Source organism: Musca domestica, unplaced genomic scaffold (genome assembly GCF_030504385.1).
Source record: "Musca domestica strain aabys unplaced genomic scaffold, Musca_domestica.polishedcontigs.V.1.1 29, whole genome shotgun sequence".
In the NCBI taxonomy this organism is placed as follows: Eukaryota; Metazoa; Arthropoda; class Insecta; order Diptera; family Muscidae; genus Musca; species Musca domestica.
Genome location: NW_026712296.1, coordinates 477011 through 503661, shown reverse-complemented (window position 1 = coordinate 503661; position 26651 = coordinate 477011). Strand labels below are relative to the sequence as shown.

General features: G+C 35.9%; 1 protein-coding gene across 8 annotated transcripts in view; it reads left to right on the top strand.

Annotated features, from left to right (window-relative positions):
- Nucleotides 1-26651, top strand: part of LOC101899632 (LIM and SH3 domain protein Lasp) — a 183594-nt gene that overhangs the window by 79547 nt on the left and 77396 nt on the right. For all 8 annotated transcript variants that reach the window (XM_059124444.1, XM_059124445.1, XM_059124441.1 and 5 more), the window contains exon 3: nt 12649-12743. In XM_059124444.1, the coding sequence (XP_058980427.1) occupies nt 12649-12743 (95 nt within the window). The remainder of the gene's footprint in view (nt 1-12648; nt 12744-26651) is intronic.

Below are 26651 nucleotides of genomic sequence, written 5' to 3'. Positions count from 1 at the left end.
TGAATAATCATAACAGAAGTTAAAATATTTTTGAATTAATCGAACATTGGCTAAGGGTATACATCTGTCGGCAAGACCGACTGATACTTTTTTACTTGTTTTCGTATCATATGGTCTAGAAATAAGTTTATTTTCATAATTTTCCAAATCATTATAGACAAATATTTTCCTGTTTCCCCGTCTCAAAACCTATTAATAGCTCAATTTAAATATGGAAAAAAATCAGCACAAATTTTTTCCATTCCTCAAACAAGGTGTGGTGTGAAGTTCTTAAATCTCTGTATCAAACGAATGTCAAGAAAATGCCACAGCCCCAAAATGAAACAGGTTCGTTAGTTGGCTGTCGTGTCATCACTAAGAGGCGATAATTGGCATACTCAAGATTATCCGCTCCACGGCAAATCGCATAGTAACACAATCTCCAGTTTAGAATATTATGCATAGCTGATGCAAGACCAGTATTTGAGCTTGAGTTTGAGAAATAATCTTAACAAAAATGTGAGTTCGTTTTTGTTTTTGGTTTGGGTTTCTCAAAACAAACAGGTACTCCACACCTAACTGTTGCTTCTGTTAACTTAGCCACCAGCTAAATAGCCAGTGTTTATTACATAAAATGCAAAAATAAATGCCAGGTTAACACTAATCCTTTCAATTTTGGCCAAGAATTATATTAGCAATTGTAGACTAACAAGATTCGGATTTATGGCATTGTTGGCTTCTGAGATTGTTTGTTTATCAGACTGAAATTCGAGGTTTGGTGAAGGCAGTTACACCACAACAAGTTTTTGAGATATAGACGTTAGAAAAAAATCGTTATTACTCCCTAAGCGATATGCCTACAGAGGCTACATTTGATACGGCCAAAGAGACGCTTCATCGAAATGGTAGTTTTAGACCAAAGGAGACTCTTTGGTCGAAATCCGATTCAGGACATTTGGAGTCGATCTGGGTGACCTCGTAGAAAAAGAATGGATTATCTAATTTTGTTCAAACATTACAAATCCTAATATTTGTATCTGTGCCAGATTTGGTAAAAATTGACAACATCGATATATTCTCCTTCTAGCACCTCCCCCACAAAGGGGTTAACATTGTCAACAATCATAACTCTTATAAAATGAGAAACATGAGCCCGATTGTATTCAAATTTCACACATCCGACACAAGGATTTGGTTGTATATATCCGACACAAGGTTTTGGTTGAATAAAGCGGGCCACTCCTTTTGGTACTTCCCCCAGAAAGGGTTAGAGAATTCCACTACTGATGTAAATGTGGAATATTTACGACCCACTCCTATTGATACCTCCTCAACAAGGGGTCATAATTTTATATACAAGGTGGCTCAAATGTAAATGCCGCCGCCACAGTTTATTTTCATTTGAGCCCGTTTCATGGGATTTTCCATCACTTTGACCAAAACTTCCGGCGATAGGTCCTCACATTCTTGACGGATATTGTCTTTAAGAGCTGAAAGAGTCTGAGGCTTGTTGACATAAACCCGCGACCCCAAAAGGCGCCCGGGAAATGTATCCTTCAAAATATCGGAACGGTCAAAGAAGTCGTCGATAATTGCTTTGTAGCGCTTACCATTCACAGTAACCGTTTGGCCCGCGATGTCTTCGAAAAAAAAAAAGATCCAATGACCTCTCCAGCGAAAACAGCTCTTCGGGGGTTACACGTGGATTTTTAGTGCCCCAGGAGCGTAAATTTTGCTTATTTACGTACCCGCTAATATGGAAGTGGCCCCCATCTCCCATGATTATTTTTGATGAAAAATCATGTTCTTCTTGGTGATTAAGACGCTATTGGCGGTCAGCAGCTGATGCACCATCTGGACTTTGTACGGAAACATCTTTAAACTTTGTACAAAAATTCGCTGTAAAGACCGTCTTCTCTGATACCCATTTGGGGGTCACGTCGTCTGGTCGATGTCGACGGCGTTTCCATGACATCCTCGAATACAGCAGCAATATTCCCTGCGTAACGGATACTCCGGGGGGACGGATACTTTTTATACCCTTATCCCTATGGGGTGTAGGGTATAAAACGTATCCGTGGGGTTTGCCGTCCTACACCACATTGTGGTAAGGGTATTATTTTTGAATTGATTTTGTGGATACCTTTGTTTGAACATAGTACTATAATAGGAGATACAATGTTTCTTTATGACGATACGGCCGGGCCAAACTTTTAATACCCTCCACCTTTGGGTAAAGGAAACATTAGAAGAAATGTGGCAAAAACCATTAAAATGCCGAATATCGGGAGGTATTGTTATATGGGGGCTATACCAAATCGTGGACCTACACATGCAATGTTTCGCCAACGGAGCTAGAACTCATTATGACCTACAAATACCAATTTTCAGACAAATCGGTGAAAAAATGTGGAAAAAATAATCAAAATACCGAATATCGGGAGGTACCGTTATATGGGGGCTATACCAAAACGTGGACCTATACATGCAATGTTTTGCCACACATACAGGGACCCGTTATAACCTACAAATACCAATTTTCAGACAAATCCGTGAAAAAAATGTGGCATAAATCATCAAAATATCGAATATCGGGAGGTGCCGTTATATGGGGACTATACCAGAACGTTTACCGATATATCTCATTTTCAATACCAACCATCCTAGACACAATACAAATTGCTCTGCTAAATTTTGGCGCTCTACGTCAAATAATGTGGGCTGTATCGTGATTTCAACAGACAGACGGACAGACAGACGGACGGACGGACATCGTTAAATCGACTTAGAATTTTATGCTGATTATGAATATATATACAGGGTTGCCCATATTCGACGGACCCATCTGGCAACGCCATAACTTTTGACAGATGTCACATCGCTTAATGACTTACCGCGTTTGAAGCGTCAGTCCAAGTAGATTTTTACCATGAACCAATACACGCCACGCGAGCTCTCTGAAATAGTTGAAATTTACAAGAAGTCAATTGTGAAAACTCAACGTGCTTTTAAAACATTAAAAAATGTGAGAAGCGCGCCTTCTAAGAACACCATTAAGCGTTTATACGAAAAATTTTCGACTGGTAAGGCTCTTTCTAATCCGAAGAGGCCATATAAAAGTCGACCAAGGCGATCGGCAGAGAATATCGCTGCCGTACGAGCCAGTGATGAGAGGTCCCCAAGAACATCCCAAAAACGCCGTTCTCAGCAGTTGGACATGTCTCGGTCCACTTTACAATGGATTATTCGCATTGATTTGCATTTGTTCCCGTACAAAATTTAATTGACGCAAAGAATGTTGCCTGCGGACAAGCCTCGTCAATTGGAATGGCCCCAAAAAAACATGGGTCCGTCGAATATGGGCAACCCTGTACTTTATTGGTTCTACGACGAATATTTAAGGATGTTACAAACGGAATGACAAAGTTAATATACTCTCCTTTCCAAGGTGGAGGGTATAAAAATGGAGTTTGCAATCATACTGGTTATACCTAAAAAATAAACTCATAATTTACGGACAATGTTTTTATCTGACCCCAGTATGCTATGCTAATGACCTCTTTAACTTACCGAGTTCAATAATTAAAAACACATTTCTTCTGTGAAAATATCTAAAATATTTTGACCGTTATCATTCCAAAATTTAAAGTCGCACAAAGAACAACTAACAGTAGTAAGAAGAGATTCCCTCACATTTCTAGTCCCCTACCCTTCAAACATTTCGTAATGGATTTTCGTGTTACAGTTATGAGTTGGATGACCATCGCCACCATCCACAACATCATTAGACGCTATTTAGTTAACCAAACAGAAATCCAAAGAAATTCCTAATCACCCGGCGTCTTGGCACGCATCGAGAACTGGCAATGAATGCAGTGCAAAGCGCAGACAAACAGAACCTAATGAGCGAACACAAAATGAACCAAAAAAACCTACACAATTTTTTCGATTTAATTTATGACTGAACGTCGTCTGACTAACTGGCTACCAGTTATGATAAATATATTTCAACTAGATTCGCATTTTGTTGTGGTATATGTTTTTTTTTTTTGTTTTTTTTTTTGTTATATACCGTTAGCATGAAACTAATAAAAATGAAAGAAGAAGAACTCCGAAGAATGAAAAGTAGAAAATTGGTAGCATTTTGATGACTTTTGTTTCATGGGGCTCATTGTTATGAGTAACCAATCTATATACTTACAAAATAATAGTGAAACAGCTGACTGACCGAGAATCAAGGTCCAGACGAAAAAGTTAAAGCTAGAATCTGTACATTTTACACAAGGGTCAGTATTGATGCGTAGGTGTGTGTTTTTTGGAAATTCGTACTTTAAGGGTACGAAAGGTACTAAAAACAAGTTAAACAAGTTAAAAAAAAGTTAAAAAATATAGCGGAATACCCTCCACCATTTGGAACGAATTTGGAAATTAAAAAAAAAAAAAATCCTTAAATCCTTAAAAAAATCCTAAATCCTGTTAAAATCTTAAAAATACCGAATATAGCCGTTATATTGGGGTCTATACGACGTGGACCCAACATAGGCTTTGTTTGCCATTAGCCATTACCATATTCAAACTAGAAACTTGAAATAAACGGTGAATAATGTAGCTAGAATCATCAAAATGCCGTATATAGGGAGGTACCGTTATATCAGACCTATACGAAGACCTGGACCTGCATAGACAATTTTCTGTTACTGGCTGTAGCATCCATTACAAACTTCAAATACGACATCTCAAACAATTTCTGTGAGTATTGTACTTAAAATCGTCAAAATACCGAATATATGGATGTACTGATATATGGGGCCAATACGAAGACCTGGACCTGCATAGACAAATCTCTGTCACAGACTGAGTTCCCATTACGAACTCTAAATACGTAATTTGAAACAATTCCGGTGAATAATGACGCTAAAATCATCAAAATACCGAATTTTGGGAGGTACCGTTATATGTGGGCGTGGACCTACACAGACAATTTTCCGTCAAAGGCTGTAGTATCCATTATGAATCTCAAATACCAAATTTGAAACAATTCCGGTGAATAATGTCGCTAAAATCATCAAAATACCGAATATAGGGAGGTACCGTTATATGGGAGCTATATGAAAACGTGGACCTACATGGCCCATTTACGAACTTAACCTGCCTACTGGAAAAATAAACTAGTGTGCACAATTTTAGCCTTCTATCTCAATTCATTCGAAAGATAGCGTGATTACAACAGACAGACAGACAGACGGACAGGCAGACAGACAGCCAGACAGACGGACGGACAGACAGACGGATAGTGCTTAATCGACTTAGAATTTTACGCTGATCAAGAATATATATACTTTGTTGGGTCTGACATGAGTATTTCGAGGAGTTACAAACGGAATGACAAAGTCAACATACCCTCCATAGTATGGTGGAGGTTATAAAAATATCAGTCGTTTTTGCCGACAGATATATAACTTCAACCAATGTTGGATTATTTAAATATATTTTGAATTCTGTTAGGATTATTCAAATTATTGACCCTCTATGGAGTAGGTTCCGAAGGAATGAGCCAATATCGTCCATTTCGTATAGGAACTACATACATACATATGATATAAGTATTGCGACGTGACAGATTTGGACTATATTGGTTACTTCCTTCACTTTATATGAGATAGGTGATAATTTTTAGATGCTATTAAAATGTGCGTGAGGTACCAGATATAGTCGATCAAAGTATTCCATTTTCATACTTCATCCTATACAGACGAAAATATTGTTATGAACAAAATTACAAGAAAATCGAATATTCACATTCAATTTTATGCGAAATCATTAATTCCATATTCATCTCAGATATCTGGTTGAGATAAATATTTAGATATAGAAAGGGGTTCGCAGATATATAATCTTCAGAAAAGATCTTGTGTTAGCAAAAATGATTGTATGTGTGACATTTGAAGAAAGTTTCTTTGAGCGTTTCGTTTTTCAACCAGAATGACTGGACCGATGTATTCCATCTTCAAACCAGACCTTGGCTTAATAAAAATATTTTAATCTGTGTAATTTGAAGATAATCGGACTCTTATATTATAATTTATAAAAATTGGAGTGGGGGAGGTAATTGATGGAGCGGACCGATATTTTTATTTTCGCATCTGACCTAGCGCTGATGCAAATATTAGGATTTGCAAAGTTGGAGCAAAATCGGAGCATCCTTTCTCTTTCTGTGCATTAAAATAATTTTGTTTGAAAAGGGAAGGTTCTGGTACCGATATTTCCCATCTCCGAACTCGATCGATTAAGATGTACGAAGTTTGTATCAAATCGCATATCGTGTGTTATCGCTCGCACCAGCCAGTCAGACAGACGACGGATGGACATCGTATCAAATGATATATACCCTCTCTAGCCACATGGCTGATTGTACTAATGGAGTGCTGGGTAGATGAACTGTTACTAAACTTCTAAAATTGTACCATTAAGTATTATGTGAACTAGCTCAAACTTGAAGTTTGGTACACGGATCAAGGTTGGAAAGTAAGTTTGATATATGAAGGTGGTTTTGGAAATGCGTATTTGGAGTGCGAACTATACTAAATTTGGAACAGTTGGGCTGGTATTGGAAATGTGGGCTGCTATAATTGGTACAATTTGGTATTAGGTTCACTATTCATATGTAGGAGCTGAAATCCTGAAATTTGATGTGGATGTCTCTGTTGGTGCACATTTACACCACAATTACTAACCATTGCAAATTTTCCAACACAAATGCCCTCAGCAAGCTAAATATCAAATTTCAGATTTTTATCTCTACCCTTTCAGCCAATACCAAATAAAGTAGGATTCAGTACTTTTCGTACAATTCAATTTTTTTGTCCAATATTTAAACCCTAGAAACCAATACTGACCGACCTCAATATCAAATTTAAGGATTTTAGCTCTTTAATTTCACTCCATTACCATATATCCAATTAATCAACATCTTTTAATACTGCGCACCAAAATTAGTACCAGAAGAATTATAGAACGCATTTACAAACTACCACCAGAAACCAACAAAGACAGTACGTAAGTTCCAAAGATAGTACGTAGTTCCAAAACCACCTCCACATCTCAATTCCAGATATCAACAAAGATCGCAATATTAAATTTCGGTATTCCAGCCCGAGTACAATTATTGTACTCATATCCAAAAACTTCCTCCATATTGCAATCCCCGATACCAACAGAGACCTTAAAATCAAGTTCGAGGATTCCATTCATATTCCTTCAATCAATACCAAATTTAGTACCTTTTTGTACTTTTCGTTCAATTATAGTGCACATTTCCAAAATCATCTCCATGTACGTATTTTACATTGTTCAAAAAGTACCAAGTGGTTCTAATTCAGGTATTTGGCAAAGATATGAAGCTGAAATCCCCAAATTTGATATTGGAATTGAGACGTGCATTTGGAATTGAGACATGGAAGTAGTTTTGCAAATGCGTAGCATAATTATTCGAAAAGTACTAAATGGTACTAATATTGGATCACTGTTGGTGGCTGGGATGGATGAATGCAGATTTTTTTTGGATATACGTACTAATTGGGATGGTTTTAGAAACACCCTTCTGAGTAATATTCAAAATTAAAGATTTTGAAGACATTTTGGTGTAAAAAGTAGACATTTACCTATTATTCATTCCGAATTTTGAGCCTAACACGAACTGTTGAAACGAATCTAATTTTTTTAAGGTGGACTTTTCTCTGACGAAATTCGGGCACTTGCTAGTTAATTATAAGTAAAATGAGTTGATTATATCTATAGAAATGAATCTGAAAATCAGAAAAAATCAGAAACAAAATGTGATATCAGCATCTACAAATGATTGGTTTATTTTACAAACATTGTTTTTTTTTTTTTTTTTTGAATATTATTTTATTTGCCCAAAAGTTTTGAAATCATATCGCTTATTTAGAGCAGAAAATTATGCTTGGCATAAAGTTAATCTACGTTTTGTAAGAAACCTCATATCTAGCCACTCGCCTGCAGATAACACACACAAAATCTTACGCTATGCGGTTGGAGATTTTTATCTTCGGTGGTGTTGTTGCTGTTGTTTTTGCGTCCCACGATGCGTAGCGATTATGTAATTAGTTACAGTTGTAAATAAATACAACCGCCCCAACTAAAAAAATTAACTTTATAATTTTCGTAATATTTTTTGAGTTTATGTAAATTGTACGTTTCTTGGGGATGGGAGGCAGCAACAATGGGTGGACAAGGCTGAGGTGTTTCACGGCATAGAGCTAACCATTAAGGTTTCCCCTTTCACAGATTTCAGAGGCAAACTTAAAAATGAAAATCCCTCCTTTTTCCGATTAAAGTCTTAGACCGGATTAAGGTAAACGACCACTTACTTTGCCAACACATCTGACAAGAGAGGGGGCTATATGTAGTGTGTGTGTGTGTGTGAATGTAAATCTTGTAGTTTTTGCCTCCTCTTCTATGTTTGGTTTCACATTCTATCCTCTGCTACGTTGGCAGACAAGCTGACTGACTGGCTGACCACCATAAATTGAGTTCTCAAAGTTGGTGCCATTACCTGTCAAGCGACAAGCACAAAACGCCATGACTGGAAACGTCCCAAAGTAATTTGATCTATTTATGTCTCCTCCTCGTCGTCGTCTTTGACTGGCTTAAAGATTTGTAAATATTTCTTCAACTCTGGTTTTTTTTCAATCTCAAATGCAGTTTTGGAATATCAATGTTTTCCCCTTGCCGAAGGAAAACCACAAATATTTTACCCAGCAATATGTAACAAAGTTGTCGCAGAGAGGGGGTAAGAATCTCACGTTATTTTACAATGTATTTTATATTACAAATGCTTGTTATTTGAATAGGCCTCTCTTAGCTTAGCAGGCATAATATTTTGTAATGATGTTAAAAAAATCATTTTTTTATAATAGGTTCCTGGAAAAATGCACGATTATTTGAAATGAGGTCCTCGAATCTACGATTTTGGTCTGGAAATACGAAAAAGAATTGTAATTTGTGGCCAGAAGATCCTGGAAAAATGTCTTACAAACTTAAGATCATTATAGGCAGATTTTCTAAATTGTGGTATTCTTAAAAATTCATTAATTTTTACACAAAAGTCCCGGAACCCCCATAATGATACCCAAATGAAACCCAAATGTCTAAAATATTAATGATTTCTGATCAAGATGTGCTAGATTTTTGACCAAGATGTCCTTGAAAAGAACTACTCAAAATCTACAATTATGACCCAAATGTCCTTGAATATAATTTTTTAAAATTCACGATTCATATCCAGGATGTCCTCGATCCCATAACTTATGATCCAAAATTTTGATTCAGGAGGATCTTTTAAAAATTGTCTTAAAAACACGATTCTTGTCTGAGAGGCCCTGAAGAAAATAATTCCAAAAAATTCAGCTTGAAAAATCCATGATTTAGGTCTAGACGTCCTTGTTAAAAAACTGTCCTCGAAGTCAACATATTTTGGTCTAAAGGTTATCGAAAAAGGTTTTAAGCATTCACCTGCAACTTTTGGCCTTGCGTTCTAGCAAAAAATATCTTAAAATCAAAGATTATTTGGCAGGTGATCATTAAATGACATTCTCATAACTCCACGACTCTAGACTTTTAAAACATTCCAGATATCTTATGGAAATTAACTTAAAATTCCCGATTTTTGTCGAAAAACTCCTTATTAAAAACCATTCTTATACAAAATATTTTTAACATCCTTTACAAAATCCATGAGTTTTTGCCGAGTAGGTAATTCAAGAAGGAGGACCTGAAATCCACGAATGTAGGGCTCATTTGCAAAACACTGCCAAATCTCAAACACAAATACCATCCATAAACTAAATATCAAATTTCAGAATTTTATCTATTTCCCTTCACCCCATGTCAAATTTAATACATTTCAATACTTTTCGTACAATTATAGTACACATTTCCGAAACCACCTTCATATGTTCAGGCTACACGTGACCAACGACCTGTATACCAAATTTCAGGTTTCAAACACAATCTGTTCACTCAATACACATTTCTAAAACCATATCCAAAGCAACTGTCGTATATCACACATTCTTTCCAACCTTGATTCCAATTTGGTCCATCCAAATGGTATCATTATAGAGGTTTAGTACCATTTTTCATTTTTTTGGAAATTCGAACTTTAAGGTTAGGAATTAAGGTCCAAATTTCCAAAAACCTTTTGGTGCACCTATACTGCACTCCATCAATGTCGGCATTTTCACAGAAAATAATAATTAACTGCACGGAAAGAGAAAGGATAATCCGATTTTGATCCAATATTGCAAATCCTAATGGCCCCACAAAGGGCCAAAATTTTAAATAATTTTAACTCTTATAAAATGTGATTAAGTGTCCGATTGTCTTAAAGTTACACACATCACAATATGTTTATTAATCCAAGGTCTGGTGTGAAGTTGGAATATATTGGTACACTGATTCTGGTATCTCCCCCACAAGGGGTCAAATTTTTAAGTATTTATGAAGCTCATAAAACACGAAATTAAGATCCGATTCGATTCAGAATTGGTACTTCCCAATATTTCTATCAACACAAGATGGTAGAGATCGCAGCATTTCTTCTGGTACCCTCACCTCAAAGGTTCAAAGTTTGAATAACCAAAACGATTATAAAATCCGAAATAGGCCTCCGATTCTCTTAATATTTCACAAATCACAAATCATTTTAATAACCCAATGTCTGGTGTAGAGATGCGATATATCGCTCCACTCCTTCTGGTACCTCCCACACAAAGGGTAAAATTTTTAAATACCCATGTGAAGCTCATAAAACGCGAAATCAACATCCGATTCCATTCAGACCTAGCACATCTCAATATTTCCATCAATACAAGATTTGTTATAAAGATGGTAGAGATCGGTCATTCCTTCTGGTACCTACCCCACAAATTGTCAAAGCTTTGAATAAACCAAACGTTTATAAAATCCAAAATTAGCATCCGATTCTCTTTATCTTTTACAAATTCCATTATCTCTCCTAACAATGGATCTGATATGAAGATGGTATGTATATGTCCACTCCTTCCGGTACCTCCCCCACAAAGGGTCAAAATTTTGAATATCTATGAAGCTCATAAAACGCGAAATTAGGATCCGATTCCATTTAGACTTGGTACAATATATATATTTCCATCAACACAAGATCTGTTATAAGGATGGTAGAGATCGGATCATTTCTTCTGGTACCTCCCCCACATAGGGTTCAAGATTTTGAAAAACAAAACGCTCAAAGAAAGCAAATTAAACATTCAACTCTCTTCAAATTTCACACATACAAACATTTTTGCTAACACAAGATCTGGTGTAAAATTCTATATATCTGCGAACCCCTTCTGGTACCTCACCCACAAAGGGGCACAATTTTCAATACTTTTGCTTGTCATAACTTGCGAAACAGGTCAGCGATTCTTTACAACTTGCTATTTCTTTCAACCAGAAACCTGAGATGAATATGGGATTTATGATTTTGCATAAAATTGGATATAAATTCGATTTTCTTATAATTTTACCCATATCAATATTTTTAACTGTATAAGATGGGATATGAACATGGAAAACTTCGGTCGACTATATCTGATACCTCACGCACATTTTAACATTTTCTGAAAATTTTCTCATATCTCATACTAAGTGAAGCAAGTAGTCGATATATTCCAAGCCTGGCACCTCGCAATATTTATATCATATTTAATTTGGTCCGATACGAAATGGGCAATATTAGCCCATTTCTTCGGAATATACTCCGTATAGGGTCAGTAATTTTTGAATAATCAAAATAAAATCAAAATATATTTAACTAATCAAATATTGGCAGAGGGTATACATCGGTCGGCAAAATTGACTGATACTTTTTAACTTGTTTCTTTTTTTTAACTTTGACCATTGGTGGGGGAGGTATCAGAAGGAGTGGACCGATATTGCCCATCTCCGAACTTGATCTATGTTTGATAAAAATATTCTGATGCAGCAGGTTTGGACAAAATCGAATGTTCCCTTTTTTGTTATCGTGCGCACCAACCAGCCAGACAGACAGACGAACGGACGGTCATCGCTAGATCGACTCCAAATGTTCTGAAACGGATTTGGTCCAAAGAGACCCAGACTCAGAGCCTAAAACCGTGTTTTCGATGAGGCACGTTTTGGTCGTATCAAATTCCTTGAGATTTTTTTGTTTTTGTCTCATTTGTATGTCCATTTGTGTGCTTAAACAATTTTTACAATCTTGTTCTTGTATTGTCTTTCCTCAAGCCTTTACCTTAACACACTTTAGTCCAACGACCACCCTAAGGGTTTAGTGTTATTCTTTCACTTTTCTTTTCACTTCTGCTGTTCTTTCGAGTACCACATTCATTGCCGCTCATTAAAAAAAAAACACTGGAGTGGTCTTGGGCCTTAAGTGAAAAAATACAAACGGATCGAGAGACAAGTACTTAATTCACCATTCACAGATCTACAGACGCTGTAATTGTGGCAACTACCTTGCATTATTCTTTAAGCGTAATTGTGATGACGATGATGACGTTTTTATGCTTTGTTCTAAGCGAATCTGTGTTTGTTTTCATTGCTAATTTCCTTTTCTTATTCTCTTTTTTTTTTTTTTTTTTGCAGACTTGGCACAAAACATGTTTCAAATGCACTGAATGTGCCATGGCATTGAATATGAAAACGTACAAAGGTTTCAATAAAATGCCCTACTGTGAAGCGTAAGTACACCAAAGATATAATGATTTTAGATTTAAGTTTTGAAATAAACCAATACTGAAAATTAAAGATTTTCCACAAAATAAAGCGGTTTATATGAATTTCATTTTGAATATTTTAATGCCTCTACTCCAGCTTTATTCAATTGCCATTATCGCTCATAATTTTGCAACTCGGCAAAATTTATTTTTAATCCTTTTGGCAGTCATATATCACCATTTTGGATTTCGAATAAATGCCAACCATCACTTTATGTCACATTAAGAATTCTTTTGATATTGTTTTGAAATTTATCATTTTGACCATGAATAATCATGGCAATGGCGTTGATGATGATGAGGACTTTGCTCGCTCCGATGATAGATAGTTAGTAGCTACTTGAAAAGGCAAATATGAATGCGCAAATTCATGACGATAAATATATGTATCTCTACTTCTAGCCAGCCATTTGTTTGGTTTGCCGTTTATCTTATCACTCAAGGTACAGATATATGAATATACAGATACACACATACATATATAAATCCAACCATTGGATATCATCATTCATCGTCAACCCTTCCAGCTGTTTGCATTCTTATCATCCACAATTTCATAATTATGAGGAGAATGTACGTGGATAAATATATATGTATGATTGCACACACACACACCTTCATATATACATAGATATCTTTATCAATATAACTGATGTCAGAAAATATTTCATGGGCCAATGATGTCCGGCGTGGGGAAGGGGAAGTGAGAGATAGGCTTTTTCTAAGAAATGATAAAATGGAAACATTTTGATTTATAATGCAGATATATTTAAAATATCCATCGGATATGGATAATTGATAAAGCAGATTTATCCACTGATAGTGGGTAGCACATTTTTTTTTTAAAAAATGACATTTTTTTTTAATTTTTTTTTTCACAAAATTTAGATAATTTCCTTAGAAAGTGTATCCCTCAAACGTGGACAAATTCTTTTATTCCGTAAAATGGGGATAAGTTTTCTATCCTACACCGCAAGGTGGTGGTAAAATGGGGATAATTTTCATACCATACACCGCAAGGTGGCCATGGTATTATATCTTTGTGCATTTGTTAGTAACAGGCAAAAGGAAACGACATAGGCCCATAGTTGCTTTTGGATGATCTGCATAGAATCAGATTCTGAGTCGATTTTTACATGACCGTCCGTCTGTCCATCTATCTTTCCATGTATTTTTGTAGACAACGTACAGGTTGCATTTATTGCTCGACCCAGATGAATTTTGTAAAAGTCATTTATTTGACCCAAGGACGAACCCTATTGAACTTGGAGATAATCGGTCAGAATTTAGATATAACTCCCATATATATCTTCGTCCTATTTGAATTTTATTGTGCACCAAACGTGTAATATCAGTATGGAATTTTGCATATACGACCAAATTAAGTCTCGAAATAAGTATGTCAAATTTGATCGAAATCGGTTCAGATATAGCCATAGCGTCCATATATATTGTTCATTCGATTTGATATTTTTGTCCTCCGCAGTCCACTGTACACTGTAACAACGATATTTGGGGAAATATATTAAATACAGCACAGAAATACCTTTCCCAAATTTTATCGAGATAGGTTCAGATTTGGATATAGCTCTAATATATATCTTCGTCCGATTCGCCTTTTATTGTGTACCAAACTTGTAATATTAGCCCAAATGGGATGAAATTCGGCACCTACGACCAAATTGAGCATAGAATCAAGTATGTCAAGTTTTGTGAAAATCTGTTCAGATATAGCTATAGTTCCTATATATATTGTTCATCCGATTTGTTATAGTTTTTATTTGTTATATGAAGCTCTACTAAATATGCAAATGGGGTGTAGGGTATCAAAAAGTCGGCCCGCCCGACATTTAGATTTTCTTTACTGGGTTTTTCGTGTATACGCCCAATTCGTATAATATCCTAAGGACCAACTAAATTATATCATTTCCTAAATAATGGAGGTGGCTCCGTAGGGGTGGACGAATATTGCTAATTTCGTAACAAACCTAAATCTGATATAAATATTGCGACGGGTCAGGTTTGGACTATATCGACTACTTCTACTACTTCGTCGGTAAAAATTCCACTTTAAAATATTGGCCTTTTTAGTACTCAAAATTTACAATTTGTTCAGTTTGATTTTTTTTAATAAAAACTTCGTACGTCGTGGTAAATTTTCCTACTTTCAAGGTTTTATGTATTATTCAAGATTTTCCCTTTTTCGAAAAAAAATAACAGGAAAATTATTTACGTGTAACACCAAAATGTCTTCAAAATCTTTGATTTTAAAGTGTACCGGCGAGGATATTAGATTAAAATCAGTGCACAATGAACCCACATCCTAGTTTACTCTGCAACACTATTTCAACGTCTCTATATGTAAACCAACCCTAGAAATTAAAAGTGACCTCAAAGTGACCCATATTCAAAATTCAAATTATCCTAATTCTAATTTCAATTTGTACCAAATATAGTCCTATTTAGTACTTTCGTGAAATTATAGCACTTATTTCCAAAAACACCTCTATATTTCAACATTCAATTTCAAATACTACTCGTCCATATTTCTTCATCCATTACCAAATTTAGTACCATTTAGTACTTTACGTACAAATAAACGGCGCATATCCATACCACCGCCAAATCTCAAACACAGATACCATCAGTAAACTAAATATTAAATTTCAGAATTTTATCTCCAATCCTTCACCCGATACCAAATATAGTACTATTCGTACAATTATAGTACACACTTCAGAAACCACCCCCATATCTCAATTTTAGATGCAAATAGAGACCTAAGTATGAAATTTGAGGATTCCAGTCCTACCCCGTCACTCAGTACCGAGTTAAGTACCATTTAGTACTTTTGGTATAATTTAGTATTCATTTGAAAAACCGTTCTATATCTCAATCCTAGACACCAACAGCGACATCTATGTCAAATTTCAGGATTTAACCTCTATCCTTTGAACTAATACCAAACATAGTAATTTCCATTTAGTAATTTTCGTACAATTTCCGAAACCAATTCCGTATATTGTTCAGGTTACATACCATATACCATACCCTTATACCAAATTTCTGATTTCAAGCACTTTCCGTTCACCCAATACCAAATTGTATCAAATATAGCACTATTTTGTACTTTCGTGCAATTATATTACATATCTCAATCGAAGACACCAAAATTTATCGCATTATTTAGTACTTTTCGTAAAATTACAGTACATATTTCCTAAACCACCTACATATTTTTACGCTACACAGGAACAGCGACCCTAATACCAATTTTGCAGATTTTAAGTACTATATGTTCACCCAATACCAAATAGTACCAAATATAGTACTATTTAGTACCTCTTGTGCACTTGCACTACACATTTCCAGAACCATAACTTTATCACAAACCTACCTAACAACAGGTACCCCATTACAGCACCCTAAACCAAACTTTTGCAAATTTTGTAACATTTAGTACGAAATTTCGAAACCTTCTTCATATATCAAATTTATTTTCCAACCCTGATTGTCATACCAAATTTCAAGTTTTTAACTCTATACCTTCACAGCAATTCAAAAAGTACCATCTTAGAAGTTGAGTACCATTTCTACACTTTTCGTAACCTTAAACCCTTTAGTACATTTAACCTGCACTCCATAAGTAATTCTCATTTCAAATTTCAGATTCCTAGCTCATTCCGTTTATCCAGAACCAAGTATTACATTTTTAGTACATTTTAGGACCTTTCGTATTCATTTAAAACTAATTTCCAAAATGCCAGCCATATAACACGCCTACGCACCAAAACTAACCATCGAGCAATTTTCAGATTCTAGCTTCAGCCGTTTCGTCTGGGAGTTGATAATCGATCAATCAGTCAGCTATTTCACTATTATTTTATATATATATATATAGATTTGTGCACTCTTCTCCTTCCTCATCCCAACATATCCTCCGTAATTCTATCCAATTTGCTATTCCTCGTATCATTCATCCTTCTCATCTGATCTTTAAATTCAAATAATAAGAGAGCAATTATTTGTATTCCACTTTGCTGCTGCTGATGCCATCGTCATTGATGATGGCAGGCAGCATCGGCTGAACAAGGCCATCATCTTTACCGTTTTACACACTGCTCCATTTATTCGGTCATTATAGTCATTTGCTTTACTCTCTGCTCATTATTTAGTTACACAAACTATAACAACAACAACAACAAGATATGTGCAGAATAGAATGCTCCACAAAACGACATCCGACTAAATGACTGGCGACCGACCCACCGCTAAGCTGCTCCTGCAGCGGTGGCCGCAGCAGCTGCAGTAAACCCAACAACCGCACAAAGCCATAACAATAGATTTATGACGTTTTAACAACGACACACAGAAGAGTGGTCGGAATGACTCCACTCCGGGTACATGTGTTCGTGTACGTGTGTATGTGTGTCACTGTGTTGGGGACAACACAGATATTGCTGCTGCATGGCGGATGAATGTTTTAGCATTCCTGTTTCATTTATCTGCAACAGCAGCTCCTGAAGAGCCACAATCGAGACAAAGCTTAACGAAGTAAAGAAGAAGTGTTGTCGCAGCCATCAACTCGCTTCACATGCCGAAGTGGAACTCATTCGGTGGCTTATTTCCGAATTTTAATGTAGCGTTGTTTCCATCTTTCATTTCTGGCATTCGCATTTGAGACTAAGCGGAGACTTTCGTAAAGGTCCATAGGATTTTTAGCTAAGGGACCTCGATTAAGGGTTTAAACCAGATTTGAGAAAAATGTATGACAGATGTAACCTATTTTTTTTTTGCTATAATCCTAATAAGTCTCAATAAACGAAGTTTCCATTTCCATTTATCTCTTCATTAGCCAATCGTTAATATAATAGGTCAGTAGATTTCAATTTTAAACAGCTTTGGACGCCTCGGAGCAAAAGCGACGCAACTGGCTGTTTTATATAAAATGTGCAAAAAATATCAGTAACGATTTGGGGAAAGTTCCGACGCAGGACGTCACCACCTCCATTTGCCCATGATTCCTAAATTTTAACAGAATTTGTATAACACTTTTGAAGATGTTTGGTATTGAAAATCTGCCATTAAAATTGTCACAACAAAAGTGTAAAGACACATTGATTTATAAAATGTAGAGAAGGGCTAGGGTGGGATGGTAGTAGGGATTGCATTGCTAACCAAAACACCAATTTTGTCATAAGGGATATATAGTTTATGTTTACATAGTTGATAAATTAAAGTAGTAGATAGGACACCAAATTTTGCTCCAGATAGAAAACAACCTACTCGAATAACTCTGATTACTATTCTGATAGACGGACGAACTCTGTGACACAAAACATTCGAAAAGGTCCTTGTCTAAGCATGGAGTTTAATACCTTAATTTCTCTGAAGTACTTTTATGACCTTACAGTCCATAGTGTTTTTATACCCTCAACCATATGGCCAGAGAGCGTATATATCATTAAATGCGGCCAAAACGTGCCTCAGCGAAATAACGGTTTTAGATCCTAGGTCTCTTTGTACCAAATCCGTTTCAGGATATTTGGAGTCGAACTAGCGATGTCCGTCCATCTGCCTGGCTGGCTGATGCGCACGACTACTCTCGATGGGAGTATCCGATTTGGTCCAAACTTGGTGCATCGTAATATTATTATCAAACTTAGACCGAGTTCAGAGATGGGCAATATAGGTTCACTCATACTGGTACCTCCCCCACAAAAGGTCGAAAATTTTTTAAAGAAAATATTTTACTGTACAGAGGGAGATCGCTTCACTCCATCAAGTACCTTCCCCACAAAGGGTCAAAATTTTGAATAATTATAACTATTAAAAAATGTGATGTAAGAGTCCGATTGTCTTAAAATTACTCGCATCGCAATATTTTTATTAACCCATAGTCTGTTATGAAGGTGGTACCTCTGGTACCTCCCCCACAAAGGTCGAAATTTTCTCATAAAATAGGAAATTACCATTCGATTCAAACTTGGTACTTCTTAATATTTCCATCAACACAAGATCTGTTATAAGGGTGGTAGAGATCGGACCTTTTCTTCTGGTACCTCCCCCACAAAGGGTCAACAATTTGAATAACCAAAACGATAATAACATCCGATATAAGCATCCGGTTCACTTCAAATATCACATTGCTGCTGTGAAGATAAAATGTATCGGTCAAATTCTATGAAGCTCATAAGACCCCAAATTAACACCCGATACCATTCAGACTTAACACATATCAATATTTTCATTTACACAAAATCTGTTATGAAGCTGGTAGAGATCGGACCATTTTTTCTGGTACCTCCCCACAAAGAGTCAAACTTTTGAATAACCAAAGCGAATAGAAAATTCGAAATATGCATGCGGTTCTCTTCAATTTGCTGTGAAGATGGATTGTATCGGTTCACTCTTTTTGGTACCTCCTCCACATAGGGTCAACATTTTGAATATATATGAAGCTCATAAAACACGAAATCATGATCCGATTTCACTCTGACTTGGCACATCTCAATGTTTCTATTAACACAATATCTGTTATAAAGATGGTAGAGATCGGACCATTTTTCTGGTACCTTCCTTACAAAGAGTCAAAATGTTGACACTGATAGCTCCTTCGAAATTTATGGTTCATATCTGCCGAGGAAGAGGAAAGCAGACGAGCAGGGGCTATAATTATAATGCAGCAGATTCAGTTTAAAGAGACATAGGATCTAAAGCCGTTTTCGCTCGACCTGCTTTGAATGGTTACCATTCTGACACTTTTTTGTAATTTTTACACGATTCCTTTTGTTTTTTTTTTTACCTGTGCTACATCATGGTATTCGGTGATTCCTATCGTTGGATATAAATTCCATTCACGTCTTCATGTAATCTCTATATTGTGGAACCGGTCGATTTTAGAGGCTTTAATAGATGAAGTGAATTATAAGTAGAATACATACTCACAAAAATTGTACATTGTATTTATAAACAATATTTGGAATAGCTCACATATATCTGGAGCTACACTGCCCTAGCCAGAAATATCTGTCCTAATAATTCAATATTTGCAGATATTTGCAATAAGAGGTTATTATTAATTTTCAAAAAAATTAAATTTTCTTAATAATCCAACTTTTTAAATGGTGGTGCGTAAAAATGTTCGAAACAGTCGAAATGCGAGCATGTATTAATCGCTTTCGGGTTTCGAAAAAGAACACTTTTTGTTCTGCAAAATCTAGAATACATGAATTTTAAAATTTTGCAAGTTATCGTAAATCTGTTCCCTTTTCTTCTCCGCTAGTTTCTTCAGGTCCACTATTCAGGTGGACTATTCTGCTATTATTCCTAATTGCACACATGACATTATCCTGCACCTGATGCTGAGTATTCATAATACAAATTCAAATACCTTCCAAAAAGTTTGCTGCTGCATACACATGTTGCTTAAAATTATTCTTTAAGAAATATAAAATAAAACAATCCAATAATTTATATTTGCTTCGGCAATATGAATATCATTGCCCAGTGGGGAAGATCCTTCCAGCCAACAGGAGGAGAGAAAGGAGGGGGAGATTCAAGTATGGGAATAGCTGGCAATAAATGTGTCAGTATGCAAACGAGGCAGGATGTATGACTTGACTGTCCACACTCACACACACACACAGACACATACCACTATACAATCATCTTTGTCAGTTGTTGCCGCCTAGTTGGTTAGGTCGTTCGTTCGTTCATTCATTCATTCGATTCAACTCCAGCAAACGATTATTTACTAGAAAAACTCTCACACACACACTCATCGAGTTTCACTTCATTTTCCTCAAAAAGTTTTTCTTCTTTCCTTCTGCGTTTTTGCATTGGCTTCTGTTGGTTTGTCAGCGTCGTGTGTGTGTGTGTGTGTAGTCCCATATATTTACTTTCAACTTTATGACATAAAAACGTAAAGAGGAAAGGAAAAACTAGGCATTGAAGTGGTGGTAGCAACAACAAAACTATGCGCTATGACAACCAACGGTCGGTCGATAGGTAGCCAAGCCAGCCACGGGACCAGCAGCAACTGCAACCAGCAACAATATGTTGCTGCCTTTTGAGTTGATTGGTTTAATGCAATTTTGTTGTTAGAATAAACTGAAGAACCTGGCCGTGTTTATACTGTGACAAAATTTAAAAGGGAAGGAGATATCTTGATTCTCAGGTGAAATTTAAAATTTCGAACTCTTTGTGGATTAGGGTTTTATTTAAGAATTTCATAAACTAGTGACCATATATATTGAGTACTGTTTTTTAGGAAAATTTTGAAAAAATCCCAATTCTGCAGTTGAATTCTAGAATCTGTATGTTGAGATCACAAAACAAGGAAAATATTCTCGATACGGAACTGGTGTATCCAGAAATACATATCTTCACCGGGGTCAACTGGCAAATTGTACTTTTCCCTAAAAAAAGGGGGATAAAATGTATGAAATCGGACTCCCTGGTCAAAAGGACTCGGAAATTGTTTATAAAACTAAAATTTTCTTTTACACGCCACTTAGCGATAGCAAATTCGATTTTCCTGGCGCAAACTCCATTTTTATACCCTCAGCCATATGGCTAGAGTGGGTATATATCATTTGATACGGCCAAAACGTTCCTCATCGAAATAACGGTTTTAGACCCTATATCTCCTGGGACCAAATTCGATTCAGGACATTTGGAGTCGATCTAGCGATGTCCGTCCGTCCGTCTGTCTCACCGGCTGGCTGGTGCGCACGATTACTCTCAAAGGGGGTATCCAATTTGGTCCAAACTTGGTACATTGTAGTATTATTATCAAGCTTCGATCGTGTTTGGACATGGACAATATCGGTCCACTCCTCCTAGTACCTCCCCCACAAAATGTCAACATTTTCAAAGATAATATTTTATTTTTTATTATAATAATCCGATAATCCGATAATCCGATTTTGCTTCAACTTTGCAAATCCTTACATTTGCATCAGTGCTATGTCAGGCGAGAAAATAGACAATATCGCTCAGCTCCATCAACTACCTACCCCACAAAGGTTCAAAATTTTGAAAAATAATAACTCTTATAAAATGTATTTTTATTAACCCAAGGTCTGGTGTGAAGATGGAATATATAGGTTCATTCCTTCTGGTACCACCCCCGCCACAAAGGCTCAAAATTTTGAATATTCATGTAGGTCATAAAACGCGAAGTTAACTTCCGATCCCATTGGTACATCTCAATATTTCCATCAACATAAGATTTGTTATGAAGATGGTACAGATCGGACCATTCCTTCTGGTACCTCCCCACAAAAGGTCATAGTTTTCAATAACCCAAACGATTATAAAATCCGAAATAAGCGTCCAGTTCTCCTTGTGGTACCTCCGCCACAAAGGGTCAAAATTTTAAATATCCACGAAGGTTATAAAACGCGAAATTAACATCCGATCCCATTCAGACTTGGTACATCTCAATATTTCCATCAACATAAGGTTTGTGGTGCAGATCGGACCATTCCTTCTGATACCTCCCCCACAAAAGGTCGTAGTTTTTAATAACCCAAACGATTATAAAATCCGAAATAAGCGCCCAATTCTCTTCATATTTTACACATTCTATAACTTCTACTAACCCAAGGTATGGTGTGAAGATAAAATATATCGGTCCACTCCTTCTGGTACCTCCCCCACAAGGGGTCAAAATTTTGAATATCCATGAAGCTTAAAAAAAAAAAAAATATATATGTATATATATATATATATATATATATATATATATATATATTTATATATATATATATATATATATATATAGGGTATATTAAGTTTGTCATTCCGCTTGTAACCCAAATTCCATCCCATCGGGGCTCATTTACAGCAGAATCGGATATTAATTTCGCGTTTTTTTAAGCTTCATGGATATTCAAAATTTTGACCCCTTGTGGGGGAGGTACCAGAAGGAGTGGACCGATATATTTTATCTTCACACCATACCTTGGGTTAGTAGAAGTTATAGAATGTGTAAAATATGAAGAGAATTGGGCGCTTATTTCGGATTTTATAATCGTTTGGAACTTATCAGCATATAATTCTATGTCGATTAAGCGATGTCCGTCCGTCTGTCCGTCTGTGGAAATCACTCTAGATTCCAAACGAAATTAAGTAGGCTGCTACAATTTTACTCAAATGTATATTATGTCTGCAGGGCTTTTGGTATTGAAAATGGGCCACGTCCTCTTATAGCCCCCATATAACGATACCTCCCCATATTCGGTATTTTGTTGATTTTAGCGAATTTATTCACCGGAATTGCTTCAAATTTAGTATTTGAAGTTTGTAATGGATACTACAGCCTATGACAGAAAATTGTCTGTTTTGGATGGGGACCTGCATCCCTACATTTGATATTTTGATTATGCAAGACACGTCGTCGTAAAGACCCTAATATAACGGCAACATTTGGTATTTTTTAGATTTTTACAGAATTATTAGGGTTTTATTTATTTATTTATTTTTTTTTTTTTTTTTTGAAAATTGCCAAATTCGTTCCAAATGGTGGAGGGTATTCAAAGCTTTTTTACTTGTTTATTTTTTATTTGTTATATGAAGCTCTACTAAATATGCAAAGGGGTGTGGGTTATCATAAAGTCGGCCCCTCCCGACATTTAGACTTTCTTTATTGGTTTTGTTTCGACACTGACAGAGTTTGGAACCAGAGATCGGCTGATTTATATGACATTTTATAAATAAATATTTTTCTTTTTTAGCTTACTGGTAATGCAAAAAGTATATGGTTGTCATTACTAGTAGTACTGAAAGTGGCATATGGATGCAGTGTGGCGATCCATCCTCACATAGCTGCAATTTCCCGATACCATTCGCAATGCATCCTAATGGCGAAAGTACATTTCAAAACATAGATATACCCCGAACATACCCACTCACACATAAATCATTTTTATGGAGTATATAATGAATAAATCTGTATGAGAGTATGTTTATTTTGTTTATATAGGAGTATATGTTACACATGCATATGTGCATGCATAAATACGGCATACTCTCACTCTGTGAAGTATGCAGCAGCAGCAACAACAACAACAACAACATCAGCAAACAAACAATGCAATGATATGATATGCAATTTATCACACATTGTGGACAATGTCACTTCACTTCAGTTCACTTCTCCAAAGCTGACTTCATTGAAATCGAGTTTTTTTCGTTCCTCGTTGTCGATGTTGTTGTTGTTGTAGCTGTCATTGTTGTTGTGCTGCAATACGTAGCGGTGAAGTGTGGTGCGCCTTCTCAGCCCATTGCCAGTGTTAGTTAGTTCAAGCCGAACGTAAAGTCATTATGGTACTCCTCCCGCTCACCCCATCATGAGGGATGTGGGCGGGGGAAATGCAGTATTTATTTAATGGGTTATTGTTGTTATTTTTTTTTCTGTTGCTCTTTTTTTTTGGTTTTGCTTGCAACAATATTTTGTAGCATTTCCAGTGAGGAGGACTTCTTTTTGTGAGAGCCTGAAATGTGTGTGTGTTTGTTTTGTTTTGTGCTATTTTCAATTTCACATCAATGATTTCTATTTTAATTCATTCTTAATTCTGTTTTATATTTTAAATAATTAATAACAATAAGTAGAGATATATATAGAGATATTTATAGAATTATCCTTGCATTTTTGTATGATTATCCTTTTAAATTGTTATTGACATTTTAATGGCCCGTTTTTTGGAGATGTCAAAAGAATATCAAATTATAAGAGGTTTTTCTCTAAATGCCTTGCTTGGAAAATGAATTGTAATAAATACTGTCACCGAATATGAATAAATATAATAAGGAACTTCGGAATATAGCATTATTCAATCGAAAATTGAATCTAAATATTTAAAAAAAATTAACAATCAATTTTAATTCTCTTTTTCTAACAAAGCAAAAGTGTAAATAATATTGATAATTGTCAAATTTTGAAAATTTTCTCGAGTTCAGAAAGGGAGTGAAAATTGAAGGTCGCTTTTTTCGACAAAGGTATACATCTGTCGAAAAAAGCGACCTTCAATTTTCCTTGAGTTATGGTTATTCAAACTGTTTACCCTTTATGAGGCGATTCAGAAGTAGTTGGCCAATATTGACCGACTCGTGTCTGACCTAAGACTGATATAAATATTACAACGTGCCAGATTTGTACTCTATCGACTACTTCCCATACTTTATATGAGATATATGCAATTTTTTTGAAAATGTGGAAATATGCCCGAGGTACCAGATATTCTGTTTTCATACTTCATCTAATACAGATGAAGATGCCAAAAAAATGAAGGAAATCGAACATTTATATAAAATTTTATGCGAAATCATAAATTCCGATAAATTCCATATTCGTCTCAGGTTTCTGGTTGAAAAAATATTTAGATATATCAAGTTGTAAGGAATCGCCGACTTGTTTCGCAAGTTATAACAGCTATAAGTATTGGAAATTGTGACCCTTTGTGGCTGAGGCACCAGAATATTAAGATATACCAAATATGAATGGAATCGGATGTTAATTTCGTACTTTATGAACTTCATGAATATTCAAAATTTTGACCCTTTGTGGGGGAGGTACCAGAAGCAGTGGACCGATATATTCCATATACACACCAGACCTTGGTATATAAAAAATTGTTATGTGTGTAATTTGAAGAGAACCGGAAATTTCGGATTTTATGATCGTTTGGGTAATTCAAAATTTTAACCCTTTGTGGGGGAGGTACCAGAAAGAATGGTCCCATCTCTAACATCTTTATAACAGATCTTCTGTTTATGGAAATACGGAGATGTGCCAAGTCTGAAAGGATGTTAATTTCGTATTTTATGAGCTTCGTAGCTATTCAAAATTTTGACCCTCTGTGCATAAGGTACCGAAGGAATGGACCGATACATTCCATCTTTCCACCAGACCTTTGGTTAATAAAAATATTGTGAAATACTTGAAGACAATCGGACTATAACATCACAGTTTATAAGAGTTATACTTTTTCAAAATTTTGACCCATTGTGGGGCAGGAACTTGATGGAGTCAACCGATATTGTCCATTTTTGCACTGATGCAAATATTAGAATTTGCCATGTTGGAGCAAAATCGGATTATCCTTTCTCTTTCTGTGCAGTAAATTATTTTCTTTGAAAATCTTAACATTTTGTGTGGAATTTACCAGAAGGAGTGGACCGATATTGTCCATCTCCGAACTCGATTTAAGTTTGACAATAATATTACTATGTACCAAGTTTGGATCAAACCGGATACTACCTTCGTCTGTTATCGTGCGCAGCAGCCAGCCGGGCAGAAAGACAGAGGGACATAGCTAGATCGACTCCAAATATCGTGAAAAGGATTTGGTCTAATGAGACATGGGGTCTGAAACCATTATTCGATGAGGCACGTTTTGGCCGTAGCAGATGATATATACCCTCTCTAGTCATATGGCTGAGGGTATAAAAATGTGAATATGGGTGAATTGGCGCCCCTGTGTTCTGTGTGTGTTGTGTTGCATTGTGTTCCAATAGTCTTTAAACATTCTGCGTCCTCCCAGCAAAGAAAAATGTCATTACCAAATAATGGGTTTATTAAGTAAATTTGTCATTAGTTACTCCTTACAAATCAGCCTACCGAATCTCCACTTTAACATGTCTTAGGAAGTTAATATCTACCTGAAATTGGCAAATAACGATTTTCATTACCAATTTTGACAATAGCAACTACTTACGAAATGACCTGCTAACTCATTATTTTTACGCTAAATTTGTAGGTATTGTTTTAGAGACTTAATGTCGACAAATAAGGGGGGGAAAATTGTGAATTTCATTAAATTTGTATACCTTCCACCATTATTTGGAGGGTATATTAGTTTTGTC